Here is a 19,106-nt window from a genome sequence, read left to right on the forward strand (position 1 = left end):
ATAGCTCAGCCTTCCACAGAGCGGCCCACCTGTCCGGCCCATAAGAGATAAACCGGCAGCCCGAAGATCCCTTAGTCCCAAACTCCCTCAGTCGCCGCCGCCGCTCTTCTTCGGCTGCCGCAGCTCGTTCTCTCAAGTTGCGTCACTTGTCCACCCCTTTCATCTTCGTGCAGTCCCAGCTCATCGGTAGAATCGCCTTCATCTTTCCCGACCACTTTGTCTACTCCGACCACCGCGGGCAACATAGTCCCCCGCCAATTTGTGCCGCAACCGTCGTCGAGTCCTTCTCTGCTAGCCTCCTCGACATGGCGTACAACTTATGTGCAGGTCCCTGCCTACGCATGTCCGGTGCTGGCAACATCGACGTGTGCCTTCGTCCGTAATGTGCTCCCAGGCCTGAGAAGCCTGGAGCAATGCATCGCCAAACCGACTTTGTCCGTCTACGCATGCCCAATGCTGGTAACACCGATGTGTGCCTTCGTCCATTATATATACCCGGGTTTGACAAACCCGGCGCGACGCGTTATCAACAACGTTTACTTACCGTGCACCACTACTTCGACACCACTGCGCCCATGACTAACTCGACGCATCCTTGCGACCGCGGCTCCACGGTGACTACCTCCACACCGGCCACCCCAACTTGACATCGATCATGACGTTCTTCGCACGCCTACCTCGACAACAGCTACACCACTCATGCTCTCGGCTACCTCGACAATGGCACAAAGGGCTATCACCTCGCTTGAGCAACTCATCGTCTTCCTCTACAGTCCACGCGTCCGCGACGCGACACCGTCCCTGACGCTCCGGTGCGACTGCGGGGGGATGTTGGCCCGTGGGATGTTATTCTCTCTAGTCTAACCGTCCACGGTGAATCTGTTGTTTGCAACGCTACCGCTCTCACTGAGGAGAAATGTTAAAGATATATTTGATGTAGATATATTTGGCAGTCTAAAAATTGTAATCCGTCTTTTATTTTATCTCTAAAACAGACTTCTTTTCCTTGAAATTTGTACTCATATATATACTGGTACCACACCTATTGCTCTCCCTTTTAGCTACGTAGGTACATTACGTACGCCTGTCCAGAAAAGGAGAAAAAGGCTAGCCGCCTTTTGCACCATCATGCCTCTGTCCCCGAAATTTCCATGACAGATCACTCTGCACTCGAGGGAGCGACGTCGTGGAGGAGGCCGCGTCCATGGCATTTCTGTGTCTACACGACAGTGTAACCGGCAGGCATCATGCCTGAGCGACTGAGCGTCTATATTGTTTTCCGTTTTTTCAAGTTTTATATTTGTTGCGAATTTTCTGGTTTCGAGATTGCCCGAGCTGCTAATGCCTAACTACTTCGGCTAAACTATTGGCGGGATTTCGGCTAAACTACTTGTCTGCAGCTACCGCTAGTCGCCACGATCAAATCGATGTCACAGCATCCAAATCATGAACGGTATGTGTCACGAAATGAACTCGTAATTTCCCTCTCTTTTCTCCGACCCGACCATGTATGGCTGGCGGCCGGCGGCCGGCGGCGCCTGCCAAACCACGCGCCGTCGCTGTTGCCGTAAGGACGTTTACATCAGACCAGACAAGTGACGTGCACGACGACTCCGGCAGGTCGTCGCCAGCGCGCGGCCATTGTCCCGCTCCGTCTCCACTCCCCACGCGCACACGGCTCCACCTCCGCCTCCGCGCCACACCAGCCGAGTCCAGCCACAAAAGAACCCGAGACCTTGGCGCGCAAGGCTATTGACGTGGTGTGCACCCCGGCGCCACGGCCCCTCCCCCGTAGCCCCTCCCTATAAATTGGCCCGCCACCGCGCCGTCGCTCCTCCCACTCCCAGAGCACACCATAGCGCTCCATCGTCGCCGAGACCGACCGTCAGAAGCATAGCATCCCGGTTGGTCGGGCCGTTGCATCGATGGCCGCCATGAAGGTGATTGCTTGCGGTCTATGGGTTTATGATTTATTTCTCTTCTGATTTCGATTGCACACGGCCCGTTTTGCTAATCTTGTTTTGTTGCCTGGCGGCTGCATGCGGAGTTCAGGTTGTGCTGAAGCTGGACGTGCACGACGACAGGCAGAAGCAGAAGGCCATCAAGGTGGTCTCCGCGCTCCATGGTAGTAAAATCCTCTGTTTCTCTCATCTTCTTGCTCTGCTTCCTCGTAATCATGGCGGGACTAATCGGCGGTCATCCATGTCTGAATTTGACGCTTGTGACGACAACAACTCTCGCTTCGCTTGCCTCAGGGATCGACCACATCGCCGTGGACATGAAGGACCAGAAGATGACGGTCGTCGGCACCGTCGACCCCATCGCCGTCGTGGCCAAGCTACGCAGCAAACCCTTCCCCACGGCGCAGATCTTCTCCGTCGGCCCGGCCAAGGAGGAGAAGAAGGACGGCGACAAGAAGGAAGGCGATAAGAAGGAGGGCGACAAGCTGGCGGCGTACCCGCCGTACTGGTACCCGCCACCGCCGTACCACCCACACCTGCACCACCTCGCTCACTGCGCCGAGGAGGACCCCAACTCGTGCGTCATCTGTTGATCGACGCGCGCCGCCGATTCTCTCCCTTCCTGCCGCTGCCGATCGATCAGCCTACCTGCACCGGTGATCGACGGCGTGCGTTATATATATGGCCGTGTAAGGTGTGTAAGTTGCGCCGGTGATCCGGCAGCTGCATGTGCCTGTGCATCTGCTTAGTTTGTAATGTAATGTGCAGGTACATAATTACAGTATGTTGTTCAGAAATGAAAATTATCAGGTAGTTAAAAGAAAAGTGCGGTGAAGAATCAGATAGAATTGCTGCAGTTGTTTTTTCAGAGAAAGATGATGGAGTGCTCTCCAATGGTGATAAGAAAATTCTAACCGCCTATTGGACTAATTGATGTTATGTTTGATCAGATGGAACAGGTAAAAAGTACGCCTTCTATACTACAGTAGTTCTTTGTAGTTTTCAACTACAAGTATTTAGATACAAAGGAAGTAGTTAGTACTTATGATGCTCGTCTTTCGCTTCGGCTATGTATCTGTGGTTCGTTGAATTGATCGTTTTGTTAATAAAATCGGAGGGAAGCTCTCTTTTGCTAAAAGGAAATGATGATAAGAAAATACACGGATCTGAATAGCACAGCTGCGCATCCAGTCTTCACTTGACGATTAGAATATAAAGTTGATGGAGGACTACCGCAAACTAAGCACACTTTCGATGGTTATATGTTCTTTTTGACGGAACCAGTCTGCCTGGTTCGAGTTATGCTGGTTGTAATGGAAATTATACCAGTATCATACACATGATACTAATATATTATACTATATCCGTAATGCATAATATCATAGGATAATTTATTTATTATCATGCATAATATCATAGGATAATGTAATAGCACATCATTTAATATGTTACATCTAATCAAAATTGCTACCCCCTTCGTTCCTAAATATAAGTCTTTCTAGAGATTTCACTAGTAGACTACATACGGATGTATATAGACATATTTTAAAGTGTAGATTCATTCATTTTGCTTCGTATGTAGACTCCTAGTGTAATCTCTTAAAAGATTTATATTTAGGAACGGAGAGAGTAGTTGACATGCATGATACTATTTACGATACTATTATTACGGACAACCTTATAGACTTGACGTAGATGCTTGCATATTTTCTGAATGTTTCAGATTCTTGGGTGCTACTTTTTCAGCGGTATCAACTACAAGACGTCAGGCAGAAAGAGATGAGAAATTCAAGTGGACAACTAGATTGGTCTCTCGTGCATTTTTACATTTACCAATAGAAACTCTGAACTCCAAAGCCATCCAGCTGTGCTCCATCTAAAGAGAGTAAGAGTTGCTTTCAGCAGTCACTGATCTCAAAAACAACGTGTGAAAAGGATTCCAAGCTTTCGGATTGTTTTTATTACTAATGTATATGCTTTTATATGTACGAGTCCTAACACATGATTACGACCTAATACATTGATAATCATCCACATTGCAAATACACATTCTTAACTGCAGGTCTTAATCGCTGCTCCATGTGCACAAAGTATTCATTTTATATCGAACATCTTTTGTGTTCAACGGACGGCTGCAAGCCATGCGCTTTTTATTCATTCATTAGTTAACCTATTATGTTTGACTTAGTGATAACGTTGCTTCATTTAGAAAAAAAAAACTTGTATATTTGCTCTAGAAACAACAGGATACACTCATATCGCCGACCGAAGATTGGAGTTTTTTAATCTGATCTGAAGACGAGAGTTGCGGACATACCTCGCTATCATTGGAATGTTTTCATTCCTCGTAGAGATATACAATCGATTTAATGAGCCAAAACAGGCGTCAGAATCTGGTGGCATAGTGATACAACAACACTTGTGAGTCCTAACCACCAACTTATAGTCGTTTGTTCCCACATTTACCAATTATTTGTGACATTGTGACATCATTTACTCTATTAAGAAAAATACCGACATCTCATACCCACAAATCAGGATGGTGTCTAGTTGATTAGGTAGAGAAGTCAGAGATGTCTTCTTAGGGACTTACCTGACATGACACAGGAACGCAACAAAATTTGACATCGTCTTATAGAATTTTATTACATGTTAAGGAAAAACGAGATATTTGGTGTAATTTCCTAAGAGCCAACCGATGCATGTTTCTTACCAAGTGCTTCCAACATGCCGGTCTAGTGAAAATAAATGAAATGTGCCCCCCCTTAAAATATAAGATGTTTTTGTTGTTCAAATTAGACTACAATACGTCTTACATTTTGGAACAAAGATAGAAACAGAAATATGTCACAAGACATAACAGCTAATAAAGTGTAAAAGGTAGCAAAAATAGTTATAAAGAGTGAAAGAATGACACACTGTAGTACTAGTAGTAATAATAAACAAATAGATAAGATACCAAAAGCGGTAGAATTAGGTGACAGTTCCATGTCGACAATATACACTGTCAATCATCCCTCTTTCAGCTTCAGTGCGTGTGTCGCAAACCAATCTAGTTGGATGGTTAGAATGACAGTGTTATCTTTAGTTTATCAGGGTTTAAGCTCTGGTGTTTGCATTATTTTCACTTTTGCTTCGGTAGACCCTCCTTAAATGGCGGCGGCAGCTCAGATCCAGAGTCCTCGACATCCCCGGCTCCCGATCTGCCCGGCCCGCGCTCCTTCAGTCCGGCACCTCGCGAGCACGTCGCCGATGCGCATCCTCTTCGCGTAGAGACACGCACCACGCCGCCACCGGACCCCTCTCCGCCCCTCCCGGGGATGGCGGCAGTGGAGCCCCTCGCGTCGGCCCTCGGGCTCTGACGGCGGCGCCCCTTGTCGGCGGTTGCGGGATCCGGTGTGATCTCGCCAATCAGCGGCGGTGGAGGGCGGGTCCGAGGCTCCATGGCCGGATCTAGCGAGGCGCTCGACCCTGGTGGTAGGGAGCGGCAGCCGTGCGCGGCTGCGCTGGTCGGCTGGGCACGAGCAGTGTCCAGGGCACGCGGTGCAGTGGCCTTGGTTGGGGGTCGTGATGGTGCGTGGCGGTCATGCTCAGCGGTCGGTGGCGGTGGATATCCAGCGCAACTGGGGGAGAAATCCTTGCTCCGGTCTTCATCGGAGCCGCGACGGCGACGCCCGCGGGTGCCGCTATCTTTCTTGGAAGCATCGCTGTGGAGGTGTGCTGTTCCCCTACATCGGCCGCTGCCCGCACCGCCACCTGCGCCCCCTAGGTCCTGATCCGTGGGCCTCTCTCCTACGGATTCTTGGTGGTGACGACGTGGTTGCCGGGGCCCTTCCTGTGGGTGAAGTCGGTGGAGGAGATTCGGATTGGGGGAAACCCCTTGGTTGGCCCAGTCCGGCCGCGTCGCCGACGACGCTCAAGGGCGCCATTATTCTTTATGGAGACGTCGGTATACATTTGCTCCTCTGCTTCCCTTCCTTGCCTCTCGGGTGAAAACCCTAACTCCGGTGGGCGGCGACGGCGTCCTTGACGTCGTGACCTTCCTGAAGGCGTCGCCTTGAGGGCTGAGTGGTGGTGGGCACTTTGTGGGTCATGAACGGTTGCTGGTGGTGGGCACTGCTTCGGGGGAAACCCTAGGATCTGGTCTTCCAGATCGGACGATGGCGGTACTGCGGTGCAGTTTCTCTCTTGGGAGCATGGTCTGTGGAGCAGCGCTGGCAGACTGAGGCAGGAGGTGGAACGGCTTCGTCTTGCACGGAATTTCGGTGGAGCTGTCAAGTCATGCCTGACCGACAGGTGCTACACTGAGTCATGCCTAGTTGGCAGGTGCTACACACTACAGATCTCCCGGAGTCTTCGCAGCTGGACGGATGAGCGCAGGGCGGTGGTGCCGTTGGACACCGTGGTGGCGTCGACGGATGATTGGACTGGCAAGGATGATGCGGATCTCTTTCCTAAAGATGGGTCAGTGGTTCGAGGATGATGGCGGCTGGTAAAACGTGTGCGTGAGGTGTGCGTTTTAGGTGTGCTGCACCGGCTGTTGTTCCCGATACGTTATGTGGATGGATTGGAAACAACACTGGTCTTAGATATGTGGAGTGAGAGCACTCCACATTATCGAGTTTGTAGGTGTGAGTGATGGCTTTGTATGGATTGATGCATACTCTTGTTAGATCTTTGTGGAATAATTAATAAGATGGATGCATACATCGATTGATGCAGAGGCCGGCGGTTTAACCTCCTTCTCTAAAAAAGAAAAGGACCCTCCTTAAACACATCGACGGTTGAGATCACTTTATACCCCTTCATAATAAATGTTAGAATGGTCCTTTCACACGCACCGACACGTGGCCTGCTTACGTATACGGCTTGATGAAATGGCCATACTGCCCTTATATGGTTTGTGAGGGGGGGGGGGTCATGAAGCAGACCTCCATTATTTTTTTATTTGTTTTAGAATTTTCGACGATACGCTTTAAGTGAGAGGAGACGTTTCCGTCGATGACAAGCCGCCTACGTGACTTCATAAACTTAAAAATGATATACCGGCTCAGTCTTTTGAAGGTGCTCATCATGTAGATGTGTGTATGCGCATGTATATAAACATTTGCGTTTGTGTTATGTTAAAAAAAACTACAGTGCGTGTGTCTTTTTTTCTCCTGCGGTAATTTTCTACCGTCCCGGGTCCCACTCCCACGTGAAAGCTCCAAACCGCAACGATTATTTTTTGCAGCAGCACGACGGCGGCGATGAAGGGACGATTCCTCGACGGCACACGCTTTCTGTTTTGCTTTTTGTGGAGCAGTATTAATTTTTTTATTTTCTGTCGTCGTGCTGCCTGTTCGGCCATCGATACCTGCAAGATCTGACGCACTCGGTGAGCTAAGCCGGCTAGGAGGGTGTGATGTCAGGTTTCCAACGTCAGGTGAGAGCGATGCGCCCCTCCGTTGTTCATTGTGCGGCTCAATATGTGTTCATTTCATCCATCATTGTTCTTCATATATAGTGCGGCCTGCAAATGTGCACGGCGATTGGCCTCTCCCTCCATTGTTCTGATACATTTTCTTCCAACGGAGGAGCTACTTTTATCTATCTTAGGTTTTCATGAAAAAAAGGTGTACTAGTTAGGAAGCGTGGGGGGGGGGGGGGGGGGTCGGTCGACCAGTTATCGAGAGGAGGATGATAGGCGACACGCTAGACGACGAGAGGGCGGCTTGGAGAAGGTAGGTTCCGTAGGGTAGCGGGGTCGTCCGAGATGGCGCCGGGGCTTTCGTGGGCTGTGAGGGGAGTTGGCCTATAATCTACATCCCTAACTTTTGAGCTGTGGATCTCCTCTGCTATCAGCAGGGGATGCTGCTTCGACGGGGAGCTTCGTCGTGTTTGATGTTGATCGACGATGAGGGGAGAATGGTGGACAACACGGCTGCTCGCCACGGAGAGGTTTGGGGCAACTATGTCAAGGTCCGGTTCCCCTGTCACGATACTTTTGTGGTCGATTGCACACATAGACTGGATGCGGTGTACGACATGGTTTTCGAGGGGAGTGACGGCCATGAATGGGGTTTGGGAGGTTGGAACATTAACCCATCCACCCACCCCGGGCTGGCCGCATCTCCCACTTCTCTCGCCCCCTGCGCTACCCACTCAGTCTCCCCTAGTAGAAATGTTGCTCACGGCGACCATGGCAGACTGGAGGATGAAGGTGGAGGGATAAATCAAGAGGTTGGTGAGGGGCAACACCGTGCGGACCACGATTCTACACGAGATCATCTCATGGTTTCCAACCAAGAGGGAGATGCGCAAGGCGGCGGGAAAGGTGTTTTGTCGCCTCACGGTCAAGGAGGAGCACTACAAGAAATATGCTCATACTTGACGTTTTTTAAAATGTCGTTGATGAATTCGTCATAAATCTATGACGATTTCATCCGAGATTGTTGTAAGCCGTTTGAGGGGATCAAATCTACATATAAATTACGACGATGTGAGTAAAAAACGTCGTAACCGCATAAGATGAGATCGTCATAATTTTTACGACGATTATAAAAACATCGTAACATGATGTAACATAATTTTTACGACGATTATAAAAACATCGTAAAATGTATTGAATTTTTTTATATCACTTTTCTGTTGGCTATTTTTTTCATCTTACTTTTCTGTTGGCTATTTTTTTCCATCTTACTTTTATATTGGGCTTGCTAATGGGCTTGTCCACATCGTGTGCACCACTGCGCCATTTACAAACCCTGCTGGCAAAAATTCGACGCTGCTGGGACTCGAACCCGAGAGCTCTGCGCCAACCGCCACTACGCTAGCCACTGCGCTAGCCACTAACTTCTGTTAGTTGGATACAACTCAACCAGTAAATAGTAAGTTTGGAAAGATATCCTTCCCTAATTCAGATAGATACAAGAGCGCAGAGGGATATTTTCAGATATGTTGCGGCGGCGGATCTGGTGACCGCGGAGGTGGCTGATGCGGAGGTGGCCGGCGGCGGGGGCTGATGCGAAGGTGACCGGCGGCGGTGGCTGGTCCGGCCGTGCCCAACGGAGGGGGCTGGTGCGGGGGCGCTGAGCGGCGGAGGGAGCTGGTGCGGGGGCGCGCGCTGAGCGGCAGAGGGAGCTGGTGTGGGGCTCTGAGCGGTGGAGGGAGCTCGTCCGGCGGCGACGGCACACACTTCTTCCCCTGCTTCTTTGAGGTATGGCACTAGCAGCATGGCACTTCTTCTTGTCTGTGAGCATATCCATGGAAGTACCAAGGCACTAACAGCATATCCATGGAAGTACCGAGGCATGGGAGGGGGAAAAACTGCAGAGTGTCTGTTCCATCCTGCTTCCTGGCAAAGAGCTGAACTTCAGGCATCACCTCCTGTTCGTGAATACTCTGCACAGAACTTCAGGCATGGCACTAGCAGCATATCCATGGAGGGACAATGTCTGCAGTGGCATGTGCAGATCTTAGATGAATATGCCGTGGTGAAAGTAGGGAAAGGGTCTTAGCAGTGCCTGCATCTACATGTTTTATATTTATATTTATACTTGGTGAAAGTAGAGGTAGTGGCAAGAATTGTTCTCTAGGTTTGGTTTGTTTTTTGCTAGCTACTGTTGGTCTCTGAGCTTTGATTGATGCTAAGTTGCAACATTTCTTGGTCTTTGGCAGATGGACAGGAGCTGGTTTAAAGGAGTTAGAAGGCTTTCCGCTGAACATACAAAAGGAGTCGACGAATTTATGCAATTTGTTCGTAGAAGTGCTGCCGAGGATGCTCATGTTCTTTGCCCATGTCGGAGCTGTCTCAACCGTGCACAACAACCTCTAGGAACTGTAGAGGCTCATATGTTGATTTATGGGATGGCAAGCACATATGATCGGTGGGTCTATCATGGAGAACCTTTACATGCTGAACCTGAAACTGAACCTGAACCTGATGCATACCCACACCATGTTGATGAAGGCAATGATTTTGTACAAGATGATCTGCCAGCGGGTGCTGGTTTTGAGGAGGGTGGAAATGAAGATGATAGAATTCCTGAGTTGTTAAAGGATTTCTACAATTCAGAACCGCAAGGTGATCGACAGAAGACAATCTTTGCCAAGCTGTTAGAGGAGGCGAAGCGCCCAGCTAGTGATGGTGGTAAATTGTCCAAATTTTCCTTCACCGTGAAGTTACTTCACGCAAAGTCTTTCTACCTGATGACCAATGTTCAATTCAACAGATTTCTCCGTATCATGACCTTGCAATATCCAGATAGCGAAATTCCCAAATCTTATGATGAAGCATTGAGTATAATTAGCACATTGGGACTTGGCTATGTTTCAATCCATGTCTGCCCGAATAACTGTGTCTTGTTTCGGAAGCAGTTTGCCCACTACGACGAGTGTCCAAAATGTAATGCCTCCAGGTGGAAAAATGCTGATGGGAAGAAGCGGATACCGGTGAAGGTATTGAGGCACTTTCCTTTGATTCCAAGGCTGCAGAGGATGCTTATTTCGAAGAAACAATCGGAGGAGGTACAATGGCACAAGCTAAATCGGAAAGCCGTGGAGGGTGAACTCAGCCATGCAGCTGACGGGGAGGCATGGAAAGAGTTGGACAAATTAGATAAAGAATTTGCCGCTGATCCAAGGAACTTTAGACTCGGCATTGCTGGTGATGGTTTTAATCCATTTGGAAAGATCAGCACATCCTATAGTATGTGGCCTGTATTTGTGATTCCATACAACCTTCCGCCCTGGGCATGTATGGATCAGTCCAACGTCATGATGGTGTTGCTGATTCCGGGTCCAAATTCTCCCGGCAAGGATTTTGATGTCTTTATGGAGCCCCTCGTAGATGAATTGCTCCTGCTATGGAAGGGTGTACTTACATATGATGCCGGAAGTCCCGAAAAGTTCAATCTACGTGCTGCGGTCTTATGGTGCATCCATGATTACCCGGCGCTGCACACTTTATCAGGGAGGACCACAGGGGGGTATCAAGCATGCGTTCGTTGTGACAAGGACCCTTGCTCAAAGAGAATAAGGAGCAAGATATGCTTTAGTGGGCACCGCCGTTTTCTTAGTCGCAACCATCCTTGGCGAAAAAGCAAGGATTTTAACGGCGAGACTGAAACTCGCGAAAAGCCAGCACAATTCGCTCAAGAAGAGCTTGAGCAGCAACTTGACAAGGTCAAAGATGTGAGACCACGAAAGCATGGAAAGAAAAGAAAGCGTCAGCAGGGTCAATGTTGGGACCAGAGGTCTATTCTGTGGGACCTCCCGTACTGGAAACACATGAAGCTCAGGCATAATCTCGATGTTATGCACAACAAGAAAAACATATGTGAGAATCTGCTAGGGACATTTCTGAATATTGAAGGAAAGACAAAGGGCACGGTTTGTTAGAGCATATATCTCCATATGTGGTTTTGGTAATTGATGACAATTCCTATGGACTAATGGTTGCCTTAAGTTATATTTATAGGATTTGTCCATAGGCACTTTTTGAAGTCCATCTGTTGGGTTCAAGGAGTTTATATGTTGACGAAGATGTTATTCAAGGTATTATCCAAAGAATGGTCATAGAAACACTAGGTTGATCAAGATCTCAGACAAAGAGTAAATCAAGATGATCAACACATAAAGCGTATAAGATGTACCGAGAGGGATCAAGTGATCCCATGGTATGGTAAGCATTGTCCATTATGTGTTTGTGTACTAACCCATGGTCTTTGTGAGACTCCTATGTGGGGGTTAGGTGTGCTTCCATTGGGCGTGCGTCAAAAGGAAGATCTCATACAACCCATGAAGGATGACGTCAAGTGGTGATCGTCATCAAGATTGTGGTGTGCAAGTTCAAGCGGATCAGCACGAATATATCATTGAAACTATTGTCAATGATCTTGTGTTGATAAGGACAACCTCATGTGCTAACAAGGACAAGATCAAGATAAGAATTCCTGAGCACTACATGCTTGATTCTTGTGGATGTTCACATGGTGGACAAATGAAGATGAATACATAAGCTAGGCTTTCCACATTGAGTATGGGAGAGCTACTTGAAGACTTCATCATGTCATGCTTTCAACTTGAGCCAAGAAGGAACAACAACATCAAGCTCAAGTGAAAGGGTTAACTCAAAGGTATCAGTTCCTTTGACGTTAGTTGTGCGGAGTGATGATCAGCGAATAAAAGTATACACTCAAGTATGGATCATGAGTACCCCTTTTATGATTCTTGAGTCTTTAGGGATCCCGCATTATTAAGAGGGGATCACAGGTTTTGCGATGAACTTGATCAAACTACATCTCCATTGTTCTGCTCATACCACATCTCCACTGCTCTGCTGTTATCGGAAAACAGGACCAGTGCCTCGGACATCCGGCCTCCTTTGGACGTCCGAGGCCCGGACATCCGGCCTCCTCCGGACGTCCGTGGCCCGGACATCCGGCCTCCTCCGGACGTCTGAGGCCCGGATATCCGACCAACTTCGGAAATCCGGAAGCCTGCACCAGTAGAAGTTGAATTCTATATCTCGGAAATCCGGCTCCCTCCGAACGTCCGAGCGCCGGACGTCCGACACTCGTCGAAAATCCGGAACCTACCACCAGTAGAAGTTGAGCTGTATAACTCGGATTTCCGGTCCTCTCCGGACGTCCGGTGGCTGATAAATTCAACATAGGTTCAGTCGTATCTACAGGCCTCGGACGACCGACCCCTGTCGGACGACCGGTCGCTGTTTAATTCAAAATAGTTTCAGTCGTATCTACAGGCCTCGGACTTCCGACCCCTGTCGGACGTCCGACCCCTCGCGGATGCCCGGACTTTCGACAACTGTCGGACATCCAGACCCTGTGTGACTTAAAGTGTCCCCAACGGCTCTTTTTCTCTCCCCACTATAAATACCCCCCTCGCACTTCGTGAGAGGGTGGTCTAACACAGCCTTATCCTCATAAGAACACACTTCTACCTCACACACACACTTGCTCACACCAAATCTTAGATCCCAAGAGCATTTGTGAGCCCCTTTGAGAGTTGTTCCAATCAAAAGATAGATCGGCTCACTCTCCTTCTCTCAACCCAAGCTATTTGTGATTTGAGCAAGTTTTGAGCATTCCCCGTGATCTTGTTACTCTTGGAGGTTGGAGACTCCTAGGCGGTAGGAGTTCTTCGGAGAGGAATCAATCCGTGTGATTTCCCCCGGAAAAGTTTGTGAGGGTTTGGAAGCCACCTCAAAGGCTTACCACTAGTGGTTGAGAAACGTCTTCGTGGTGTTATCTCAAAGGGAGAATAGGGTGAGCCTTCGTGGCGTTGGTGTGCCTTCGTGGTAACATCCACCTCTCTAACGGTGACTAGCTTCCCTCCAAGGAAGTGAACATCGGGATACATCTTCGTCTCAGTGACCTTGGTTATCCTTAACCCTAAATCCGTACTTGTGGTTTACTTGTGTTATTTGAGCATACATACATTGCATATTGGTTGTGCTCATTATATTGTGTTGGCTATTTCTTGTACAAGATTAATCATTCAAGCATACCCTCTATATCCACACGTACATACTTGCAGCCCTTGATATATCGTGTGATATAGTGTGATCTAGTATTTTGTGTTGTTCACCTACTTGTCGTGTGATATAGCTCAAGTAAGTTTGTGTAACTTACTTGTGCTTGTTAGTAACTACATTGTGTCCATCTTGGCAGATCGTGTTGTTGATACACGTTGCAGTGCCTAGTGCATTTAGGATTTGTGCTTGACAAGTACCCTCTTAGTTTATATCCGCATTAGTTTCAAGCCAAATATGAAGAAGTTTTTAAAATAGCCTATTCACCCCCCCTCTAGGCGTCATCGAGGTCTTTTCAATTGGTATCAGAGCTAGGTCTCTCTTTAATTAGGTTTCATGACCTAGAGAGTATCGATGTCGACTATTGGATTAGTGCACATGGTATCTTTTACTTTGATGGCACAAATTATACCCTATGGAGAATTCGTATGCTTCATCACTTTCGGGCCATGGGCCCAAATACTTTATGAATTGTTCTTGTAGGGATTGCCGACAAAAGGATGATGCATCTTCATCTACTAATGAAATGTATCTTGATTGTGAGGCTTTTCTTGCCATTCATCGAACCATAAGTCCTGAAGTGTTTAAGTCTATCTCGACTTGCAAGTCAGCTCATGAAGTTTGGACTAAACTTGAAGATATATATGGTGGGTCCAATCTTGATGAAGACGGTATTATGATGAAGGAGTTGGTGCATGAGCTCTTCACTCTTTTCGATCTTAAAGAGTCCACCACTACTTCCATATCCGATTGCTTGCACACCTCAGCATCTTGAATCTCACAAGGTAATGACATGGTGAGTGAAGAAATATATGTTGATGAAAATGTCATAGCCTCTATGGACACGGGCATATCTAGCACCACACATAGTGTAAATTATTGTGCTGATAGGTCATGCATTTCACCTAAAGATTCCTGGACAAATGCCTGTGGTGATATGCCCGCTTCCTCGTGTCCTCTTGATCAAAATATCTTTTTTCTCCCTAGTTGCTCTATGACTAATCATTTAGGGGATATCAAGAAATATGAAGTACTGTTGACTAATGAAGAATCTGATTCACCAAAAGAATCATCATCAACTCCTCCAGTTCACATGTGCCTCATGGCAAGAGGTAATAATGAGGTATCATCTTCCCTGTGCAATAAAGATGATATTTGCGATGAGGATGATGATGATGACTTGACTGAAAATATCTATGTGATCAGTAAAATTCTTCATAAAGCTAAAAATAACACTCTTCAAAGATTCCAAGATGTTCTTGCTTACTTTGAAAATTGTAATGATTCACTTAATCATGAACAAGCTAAAAGTGAACAACTTGAACATGAACTTGAGAAGAGTCATCAAGCATGTAGAGACTTAAGATCTTCAAAAGGAGAGATTGAAGTTGCTCATGATAAACTTAAAAAGGATTTTGAGGTCCTTCTCCTTGAATGCAATAATGTCAAGGGAGAGCTCATCAAAACCTCTAAGATCTATGAGGAGCTTCAATCTACTCATGAGAAGTCTCTATTTGCTACTTACTCCTCTCATATTGTTGATGATACTTGTACATCTAACTCTACCTCATTTGAAGTATCAACATTGAAGGAGAATGTTGAGCTACATGCTCAACTTGATTTACTAACTAGCAATTATGGGAAGTTGGAAGAAAACCATGTAATGCTCACAAGCTCTCATGCCGATCTTCTAACATCCCATAATGTGCAAAAGTTAGCTCATGAGGCTATCATCACCAAGGTAACATCAAGCGAGCCTCATGTGGACAATGGCACTACTTCGAGTCAAAGTACTATATTTCCATGTGCTAGTCCTCGTAATTCGTCTACTCGTAATGTTGCTACCTCGTGTGATGAATTACTTTCCTTGCCTTGTTGCTCTAACATTGAAGCTTACACTTCCTCTAGTACTTGCATTGATACTAACCGTGCAGAGGAAATCAAAGAGCTCAAGGCCCAAGTCACTTCTTTGAAGAAAGACTTGGAATAGTGTCATGAAGGGATGCCCACACTCAACAACGTCTTGTGTGAGCAAACATCTCCGAATGACAAAAATTAGTTTGGAGTAAACTCAAACAAGAACAAGAGGGGCCTAGAACAAGTCAAGAATTTGGCCAAAATCATTTGCTTCAAGTGCAAAGTTAAAGGGCACCATGTTAGATCTTGCCCTCTGAAGACGAAGTCTCAAAGTCACAAGCAACAAGGGAAGCGGCCACAAACTCAATCACATATTCAACTACAAGTTGAAGGAAGGCCTCTTCCCAATAAGACCCAAGCCAAGACTCCTCGAGGTGAGAAATCAACTGGGAAAAAAGCAAAGGGTAGATGTTGCTACTTATGTCGTGAGAAGGGTCACGTCGCTTCGTCTTGCACAAGAGGTAACTTATCCAACCCAATCACTATGGATGATATCTATTCCCTTGGGAAGGATAAGGTTGGCAATGTGTTTGCCAAGCTTGTTGGTACTCAAAATGGTGTCAAGAAAAGAACCATTTGGGTTGCCAAGCCTATTGTGATTAACCTCTTAGGACCCAACGTAGTTGGGGACCAACAAGCTCAAACTTGATCAATAGGTGACCATGGAGGACATTAGAGACTTGGATACTAATGAAGAATTAAGGGGTCTTCATCATTCATATTATCTCAAGCCAAGTCATTTGGATTATCGAGTTTCTATCTTATATCCAATGTGCCTCCTTACGGTAACTTATACTTAAACTGTTTACATTGTTAGGTGCTTGCCCCTTTGCATGCTGTGGTTTTGTACTGTGCATGCGTTTGTATATGTTGTGCCTCCAACTTGCTTATCTTGAGTAATCAAGTATGTGTATGTTGGTTTGCACATCATGTACATGTGAGTCTTGTATTGAGCCTATTTGCATCTTGTCTGTATTTTTGTTGGCTCTTGTGAGAGATTAATGGATTATCCCATTGTGGGGGAGTGATGTGCTTTGCACACCTCACAATCCTATAAATGTGTATACATGGGGAATACCACTTAGTTTTGATGCTTCAAGATTATCTAGTGTCTATGTGGTATGTCTTACTCATGAGAAATTCAAATTCTATATGGTCCATTAAGTATCTCTTGTTGGTTTTAATTTGCCACTTGTTAATGTTATTGGTTTATCACATTATGGGGGAGTAATATGCTATGTGCATATTACAAACCTAGAAAATGTGTACATTTGACTTATTGCCACTTAGCGTTGATATTGTAAACTATCTTGTTCCTAGGTGGCATGTTAGCTCTACAAGTGTCGTTTGCTTGCATTTTATGGGTAAAGATGATCTTGGATATATTTGTGATCTACCAATGAGTATCATTTCAAAAATACTTCTTGTCCTTGACAATTGGTATTCCCATCATGTGATTGGAATTGATAATCATCTTTACATTGGATTTTGTGTTTCGTTTGTCTTTCTTGCCTCTTATGAATCTATTTTTAACATGTCTAGTGTGGTTATAGATATAGAGAAAGTGATGATCCCATCGTGTGCGTTTTGTACTCAAATGCAAATTCTATATAATGCACGTCCCTTGGGGGGGCTATCCTATTCTCTTTAAAAACACTCTCTTTATTCACCCATCATAAAATCATTTGATCCCCATCAAGTGTGTGTTGATGGGAGGCAAGTCTTGCTCTTTATGATTCTTTGTGCCATCATGAAAATTTGTAGAGGGCTTTGTTTGTTGGAACCTAGCTCTCTCTTAGAAACTAGATACCTCGTGTTTGTTTTCCTTCAATTGGTTTCTTGTTGCCTTCTATTTGGCATGTGTCAATGGATATCTCATTCCTTGATGTATCTTTTAATTGATATCTTTAAAGTGATATTTATTTTGTTTTAGGATCTTATTATCACTTGATACCTTGTCTTTTGATGACTTATCAACTTTGTGTTGAGTTGATTCTTGAGAGTCTTGAGCATGCATATCTAGCTACTATATACAACTTCTTTTGCTTGCTTTCCTCCTTTGACCCAATATATAAGGGAAACTCTACCCTGTCATAAATTAGCTAAGGTGTGCATGAAATTCAAATTCATATCTATATGCACATATGTGTGTGGAGTTTGTCCTATGTATTGCTGGTTTCCTAACTCTTTGGTCCCAATGAGTTTGAGCACCATTTTGTTTGTTTTTGTTGTTCCAGGAACAACTTGAGATGCATTGGATGCTTGGCTCACCTATAAGGAAGATGTTGAGACCATATGATTATTGGAGCCAAGTTAGGATGATCAAAGAACAACTATCTACTACATCAATCCAATGCTGTCTCGGTAACAAGTATCCACTTCATGCATTCTTCTCTTGCAAAGGACCCAACCTGTCTTTTCTTTTCCAGGTTGCATCATGGCATGAATCTCTTGATTCGTTCTTGTAGTACTTGTTTGCTTTCTCAAAGCATCCGAACGATGATGTCTTACTACTAGTTGGGATGTCTTTGATGTTCGTATGTTGGAAGTTCATATTATACAATAAGAAAATATTAGGCCATGTGCTATGCTTCCAAGCAAAAGATCTCATTGATATATTTATGACTTCCCTTTTGGATATCTAGTTTTCTTCCTTCTTGTAACCATTTCGTGTGTACATCCTTCTTTGTGGATATATATATCATCATGATTGTCTTCTACTTAGAATCTTTCACACATGAGAGAAGTTACATCTCTAATTGATATCCTCTTTTCTTTCACGTCCATCGCTGCATTTCCTTTTTCGATTTTTGGTGGCAATGTGAAATGATTTGTTTTGAGTGCGTATCTTATTTTCTTACATCTTGATGCACTCTTTGGCCGTAAAGATTATTTTTCCTCATGCTTGTCTTGATGAGGGTTTTTCCATTTTCAATTAGTATCCCTCCTCTTGACAAGGTTCTTACTTCCTATCTTCACAATGGGTTGTCACAAGCGTTGGTTCTTATTTTGTTTATTAGTAAGCTTGTGAACCCATTTTCTAGTATGTGTGTGTGGGAATGATATGTCTTGCACTTTGTATCTCATTTCATCAAGACTATGTTGATGAGTAATGCTCATCCTTATCTTAGTCTTCTCAAGTGCTTTGCCATGACTCATACACATTACTTTGTTTGAACCTATTCTTAAGTTGCTTCTATTACATGTTGCTCAACCATTTGTTTTGTGCAATTGATGTGCTTAGTGTCTCATCTATCCCCTTGCACTCGTTGTGTGTTTTATAAATTCTGGGGGAGCAACGATCCTATTTTGTACACCCGTGTCAAATATAAAAATCTCATATTAGTGCACAAATCATGGAGAGCTTCTCTAGTTTTTGATAAAGCACTATGTTGCCTTTATCACAATATCTTTTATTCACATGGTTCGAAGGACCATATGATTTATTGTTCCATCTGGAATCTTTTGATTGCTTGCCTCTATCTTTGTATGTCTTTGTGGCATGCGATTCTTTTATTTGCAATTTTTGGGTCCTCAATATAGTTTGTTTTTCCTCCGACTACTTATCATTGTATTTGTGTATTTTTATGCACTCATTTGCTGAGAAGTGCACACTTTTTGGAGGACCACCTACTATATTTGCTTTCTAAACTTTTCGTCCATCTTGGCAATCGATGCCAATGGGGGAGAAG

General features: G+C 45.5%; 1 protein-coding gene across 1 annotated transcript; it reads left to right on the plus strand.

The window, feature by feature from the left end:
• The first annotated feature begins 1,775 nt into the window (after positions 1-1,775).
• Positions 1,776-2,764, plus strand: LOC123431164 (heavy metal-associated isoprenylated plant protein 39-like). Its single transcript, XM_045115003.1, has 3 exons — positions 1,776-1,940; positions 2,053-2,125; positions 2,256-2,764. Exons 1-3 carry the CDS (start codon positions 1,926-1,928, stop codon positions 2,552-2,554), a joined length of 387 nt encoding a protein of 128 aa, XP_044970938.1. The 5' UTR covers positions 1,776-1,925; the 3' UTR covers positions 2,555-2,764.
• Positions 2,765-19,106: the final 16,342 nt, after the last annotated feature.

This window comes from Hordeum vulgare, chromosome 2H (genome assembly GCF_904849725.1).
Source record: "Hordeum vulgare subsp. vulgare chromosome 2H, MorexV3_pseudomolecules_assembly, whole genome shotgun sequence".
NCBI classification, from domain to species: Eukaryota; Viridiplantae; Streptophyta; class Magnoliopsida; order Poales; family Poaceae; genus Hordeum; species Hordeum vulgare.